This window comes from Myotis davidii, unplaced genomic scaffold (assembly GCF_000327345.1).
Source record: "Myotis davidii unplaced genomic scaffold, ASM32734v1 scaffold129, whole genome shotgun sequence".
Taxonomy (NCBI): Eukaryota; Metazoa; Chordata; class Mammalia; order Chiroptera; family Vespertilionidae; genus Myotis; species Myotis davidii.
In genome coordinates this window covers 1087432-1093841 of record NW_006383019.1, presented here as the reverse complement: position 1 = coordinate 1093841, position 6410 = coordinate 1087432, and the positions used below count along the sequence as shown (strand labels likewise).

The 6410-nt window shown below is 45.2% G+C and overlaps 1 protein-coding gene across 1 annotated transcript in view; it reads right to left on the bottom strand.

Moving 5' to 3' along the window:
* Positions 1 to 253: 253 nt before the first annotated feature.
* ULK2 (unc-51 like autophagy activating kinase 2) overlaps positions 254 to 6410 on the bottom strand; it is a gene marked incomplete at its 5' end in the record, with an annotated part of 118907 nt that continues 112750 nt past the window's right edge. Inside the window, 2 exon segments of the mRNA XM_015558349.1 lie at positions 254 to 2383; positions 3196 to 3331. Of these exon segments, the coding sequence (XP_015413835.1) occupies positions 2325 to 2383; positions 3196 to 3331 (195 nt within the window).

Genomic DNA, 6410 nt, shown 5'->3' with positions numbered 1-6410 from the left:
TGGCTACTCTGCGGATCCCTCTCGGTGGGGAGAAGGGAGCATGTGACTGTGGGAACCATGGGGGGGGGGGGGGGTCCAGCCCAGGGCGTAAAGGCAAATTCTCACAGAAGGAAGAGCCCATTAGCAACTCTCTGATCTACATGTGTGTGGTCAATAGCTTTCCAGTTAACGGCCCGAATATACGTGTCAACCATGAATGTACACGCTGTCAATTTCTACGTCATGAGATAGATGATATGAAATTAAAGAATACTCATGGAAACAAAGTCTTTGTTTATTATTGCTATAATCAAGGCAAAAATCTCTTAAAACAATTAGCCTTGATAATGGAAATATAATTGGAACCATTATTCATGAATTTACAGTTTGATCTTCTCTGCTGCTCAGACCAGTTTCACAAATACTACCTCCCATAAACCTTCGTTACACAAGAGGATGAGAGAACATGGAAGCCACAGAGCACAGCATGGCCCCTTCTTAGATCCAACTTCAGACCAACCATTTGCTCACTGTGAACCTGTTTCATCCTGTGTTCAAAACACTGGAGAGAAAGGCGGAGAATGACCCGCCCCTCAGAGGGTCCGCTGGGACAGCACGGTGAGAACCACCCTGTAACTTCCAAACCCCACAAAAGGAACATCGCTCACACTGGTGCCTAGAGCCCTGGGAGGGGCAGCGTCCTTCTCCAGTCCATGTTCCTGGCAGCCACGTGACAGACCCTGAGCGTGAAATCCTGGGCAGGGCAAAGGGTACTCATGACCGAGCTCCACGCTCACTAAGCAGGGACCTGGCTCCAAGAGCCACGCAAAATGGACCCCGCTTTACCCTAGAAAGACTTTGTCCGGTTTATTTTATCTTAATTTACATCTGTACAGGCAATAATAAAAAGGCTATTTATTATATAACAATTCAGTGATTTTTACCTAGTTTCAAGAATAATGCATGCAATTACAAATGAGAGGTAGAAACACTGTATTAAAGACCTAAGAATACAAACATCATATAAATAAGTGTTCAAATTAACTGCTGGAATTTCATACAGATAAATAAGGTAAATTACATTACTTGGTCAAAATAAAGGGAAGCCTTGTTTATGTTTTTATCATGTCACTAAATTAGATTAATGCTAAAGAGCTTCTGTGCAATTTCTCAGTTCAAATTTATTATCTAAAAGGATTAAAATAAAAGGATTAAAACTGGAGAGTGGTTTATTCAAGTATTCAAGCAGGTAAATAAAAGAAACCAAATAATGTACAAGGTAGGAACCATTTCTGGAGGGATGTTAACTGCCCACCTTCTCCATAACCAGCTATTTGGTAAACTGTCAGGATTAACATGAAAAACACGTATTAGTCTACAGAGCTGCTGCTTTCCTAAGAGAAAACAAACCTCACTTCTCACTAATTTCATGTAGGCACTCCCCATCATTAACAAGCCTTTAGATCCCAACATGACTTGGCCCTATTAGAATTCTAGCGGGTATCCCTTGATTGACATTTTTTCCTAATACTGCCCAGAAAACCCAGCTGTTAAGAAGCCAAGAAGTCCCGGCCATCAATGCACATCCGCATGCACAATAAAGAATGCAACCAAAGGCCAACAGCTGCAGCTCAAAAACATCGCAGAGAAAACCTGGGGGAGCAGATGAAGAGGTTACAAACGCAAAGGTTCACCTGGACACAGGCTCTTACCACTGAAAAGCCTACTAGCGACTACATGTGATGCTGGAAAGGGTGTGTGTATACAATCAAGTAAAGTATTTTTCAAACAAGTCCATTGTGCCTCAGTTAGTTTTAAATTGCAAAATCCAATACAGAGTTGTTTTAATAAATTAGTGCAATATATGAAAGATTTGGGAAGATTAACAATAACAAGAGTCCATATTAGATCAAATGGAAGATTTCACAATTCCTTTTAACTGCCATCTTTCCCGCCTCCTTAAGCTGTTTCTTCCTGAGCAGTTTAAGGGTCATGCTCAGACTCAGACAACATACCCCCAGGACCAAGCTGCCTGGACGAGAGGTCGCTGTTTACACTCAGCAGACACGTGGAATTCCACACACTGCTCTGGTGAGCTAGCGAAGAGCGACTCATTTTGTTTCCTTAAGAATAAATGTACTAGTGATTCTAGCTCTAAGGTACATTTATTTACCAAGTTCACACAGAGCCAAGCGACATGCTCTTGCTTCTGCTTCTACAAAGAAAAAGGAAAGGGGTGACTTTCCAATAAGGCAGGTTTCCCACAAACATGGAGTTTTTGTTTCGAAATCACTGCTTTCTTTGGTAGTGAGCAGGCGGCACCAGGCCGGGACACAGGCTGCTCCTCAGGGCGTGGGAGAGCTGCCGCAGAGCGCCGACAACCTTCTTTCAATACTAGATTTATCTAGAAACAAAACAAAGTAGGTCACAATGAAGATCATTTATATTTTCAAAACCAAGGAAAGAAAAACTAATAAAAAATCACTAACACTCTACCCACATCCTTATCTCTGTTGTTTTGGCGCAAGGTTAGCAATTCTGAACACTTTTTCTTCTTTCTGCCTGCTAACTGTTCGGATATGATTTGTAGTTTAGTACTGCACATTGGTAAAGTTTAGATTAGCATGTTAAATAAAGAACATTTAGATTTTAACAGTGGGCTTGCTCACAACTGCAAATAATTTTTAGAACTTCCATCCCTTGTAGCTCCTCAAAATGTGGTATGACCACATGCACTCCAGTGGGCCCACCACCTCTGCCTCAAAGCCCAGGTCACTGCGCTTGAATTTGACAAGTGACACATGCTGGCATCCTGGCATCCTGCCAGCCTCCACTCTGCTATCTATACCAAATATGCAGTACATAGGGTCTTAGGGTTCTTCAGTCACTAAGCCCACAAGGCTTGAAATAATTGCATGTATTATTATTTAATAAGGAGAACAGTGTTCTGCACACACAGACACACGCCCACCAGCTCAGCAATGCGGAGGGGAGACCCAGGGTAACATAACGGCAGAAGCATCAGCTCTTCACAAGCATCGTCTCTGAGCCTCACAACTCTGCTCCTTTATCTTCCAGGAGGAACTGAGGCCACAGAAAGGCGAAGTGACTTGCCCACGAGTGGAAAACCACCACTCAAACCCAGGCAGCATGACTCCAAACTCTAAGCCCTTCCTAATGGGCCCTGGGAGGCACACCCCCGTCTAAGTCACTTACACTTCTGCACATTTTCCACGTCCGCGGGGTCCTGGAGAATCTTGGTCAGGCCTTCGAGGAGGAGGGCCGCCTTGTGATAGCGGTAGGCGATGTCCTCCGTCTGCTGAAACATCTCGTCCAGCGCCGCAGACTGCACCTGCGCAGCAACCAGACCAGGAGCGTCAGCTTTCCCCAGACATGTACCCCCACTTGGGCATGTGGCTCTAAGATTAGTACTGTCTACCGAACCACAGAAAGCCTCAAAGACTCATCGGATGAGCAATATCAAAAAGGAGCTGCCTGCTCTAGCTGGTTTGGCTCAGTGGATAGAGCGTCGGCCTACGGACTGAAGCGCCCCGGGTTTGATTCCAGTCAAGGGCATGCACCTCGGTTGCAGGCTCCTCCTTGGCCTGGGCCCTGGTGGGGGCTGGTGTAGGAGGCAACCGATGGATACGTTTCTCTCACATCGATGCTTCTCTCTGACTTTCCCTCTCTTCCACTCTCTAAAAAACAAAAGGAGCTTCCTGACAAGTTGTTCTGCACGCTAACACAGCCTTCTTGTCCTCAGACACTCGTGACTCACAGGAATTCGCACTTCCAAACTGGTCCTTCTCGACGTCACTGCAGAGTTTATTTTAAATATACACGTTCACACTAGGATAGCCTGGCATTTCATTAAAGTAGATGGTTATAATAAAATAAATCATGTTGAAAGTCATTTCTCAGCTTCCTCTTTTAGTTAAGCGATTATCTGGTAGAGTCACTCATTTCTTCAGAGATACTATTTGAGCACCCATGTTGAGGCTAAGTCCAGCGGGGTCATAATACAGGCCGAAGTCCTCAAAAGGTTGAGTGGACTCTGTCAGCAGGGCTGAAAATCTGCCTGTTATTACCTGCTGCTGGAACAGCCCAAGGCAGTCCCCCAACCTGATGGTCCTTTATTGTTTACCAGGCCTTAACTGTGGTATGTATATCTGCTTTGTTAGACTGCGAAATGTGTGAATAAAAAGTGCTGGGTCTGGAGATTCAGGGAGCCCATGTCACTAGAAAGTGGAGCCTCCCCTAGTTCCCCCATGCCTTCCAAATTTATATTTCGTGTCTAGTTTCTATTCATTTACATCGCAGCCCCTTCCAGATCCCTGAACCCTTGCAGCTGCGAAAGGACCCTAGCACACCCACTAAGTGCCAGGCACTGAGCACGCGGGGAGGAAGAGCTCCCGCTCTGGGACAGAGGCCTGCAGGACATGCCATTCCGATTTCCAGGATACGTGGTGTCCTTGGAGGAAGCCCCAGGTGGCACAGGACACATATGAAGTGCACCCCACATGACTACAGGAGGAAGAGGTCAGGGCAAGCTGCCATGATGTGATGCTCAGGCCAAGTCACAGCGAAGCAGGAGTCAGCCAGGTGACGGGGAAGGGGAGTAGGGCCTTGCCATAAATAGGGGAGAGCAGAATTATTCACCGGGTTGTGCGTTTTCTCTCTCATTATTAAACGCCTGGACTGTCAGTAACCCAGTATCCCCATTTACTTGTCAATATGCATTGTCCCCATCAAAACATAACTTAAAGCCACTCACAGTAAGATAAATACAACGCATACAGAAAATCAGAGCCGGGAAAAGGAAGAAGAAATACATGGTAATAGCTCTAAGCTTGCTACGTAGCAAGGGCAAAGGGAGGGGCGTGTTGAAGTCACATGGCTCTATTATCAGAAGAGAAGGAGCACAATTCCCTCTGAGAGGGCACTTCCCTGGCACAACTTCTATAAAAAACTATTGTGTGAATCTTAATTCAGCACAGAGTGATGCAATGCATGTTATTTGTGTCAACTGTTCATATCCAAAAGTAATTTTCGTAGGACTTTTTATTATAATGGCTTTCCAAATTAAGTCCAAGGGTGTACTATAACAGTGCAATGCAAAGTAAACAAATTTGAGGAGAAGAATAGAGGTCTATTATGTTAATGTGGTAAAAATAAGCTCAGTCAACAATCAATTTTCCCCCACTGAAACTGTATTTTTATTGATTTCAGAGAGGAAGGAAGAGATAGAAAGAGAGAGAAACATCAATGATGAGAGAGAATCATTGATTGGCTTCCTCCTGCACACCCGCTATTGGGGATGGAGCCTGCAGCCCAGGCATGTGCCTTAATCAGGAATCGAACCGTCACCTCCTGGGTCATAGGTCAATGCTCAACCACTGAGCCATGGCAGCCAGGGTTACCTCTATCCTTTAACAGTCCCTAATTTCATCTGCACTTTAGAGCAATTTGCCCCATGAGTCTGAAGATAAATTCTTCCCAACTGTAAAGCAGATTTTACTTTGTGTCTATACTTAAGGAATCTGAGCACATGAATTTCTGTGGATTAACAGCAGTATTTTTTCTAATGTCTACAAGCCAGTTTCTTATACTGAGGAAAATGCAGAAACAGATCCACTAAAGCTTCAGGATGCAAACTGTGGGATGACCAGATCCTGCTATTAGCAACTTTAAAGAGGAATCGTGGAGTGTTACCAAATGTGGTAACCAACCTGACTTGATGTGTTACTTCAACGTTAAGTCCAAGTTACTCAGAGGTGAGCACAACACTTGGGGCTTGGCCGTGTGGGGCATCGCCCTTTTTAAAGGGTTCGATCAGTGGTCGTCAAACCCATTAGCCAACAGAGCCAAATATCAACAGTACAACGATTGAAATTTCTTCTGAGAGCCAGATTTTTTAAACTTAAACTATATAGGTAGGTACATTGTTATTAACTTAATCAGGGTGTTCCTAAGCTGGCCTTTGCTAAAAATGTCCTCAGTCTGATTGAGGTTCGTTCGCTGAGGTCGACCCCTTCCAACTCTCCCATCCACACTCGTCTTGTACACTTGTTTCATCCATCTCCTTTCCGAAAACCGACTTCTGTGCATGGGCCACTAAGTTTCAATCACACTGTACAGTGCGCGCCCGCACGTGGTATTTTGTGGAAGAGCCACACTCAAGGGGCCAAAGAGCCACATGTGGCTCACGAGCCGCGGTTTGCTGACCACTGGGCAATGTCAAGCAGGCATTCGATTCAGAAGATCCTTTTCCAGCCTGGCCTGTTTGACTCAGTGGATATAGCGTTGGCCTTTGGATTCAAGGGTCCTGGGTTCGATTCCGGTCAAGGGCATGTACCTTGGTTGCGAGGCACATACCCCAGCGTGCAGGAGGCAGCTGATCGATGTTTCTCTCTCATCAATGTGTCTGGCTC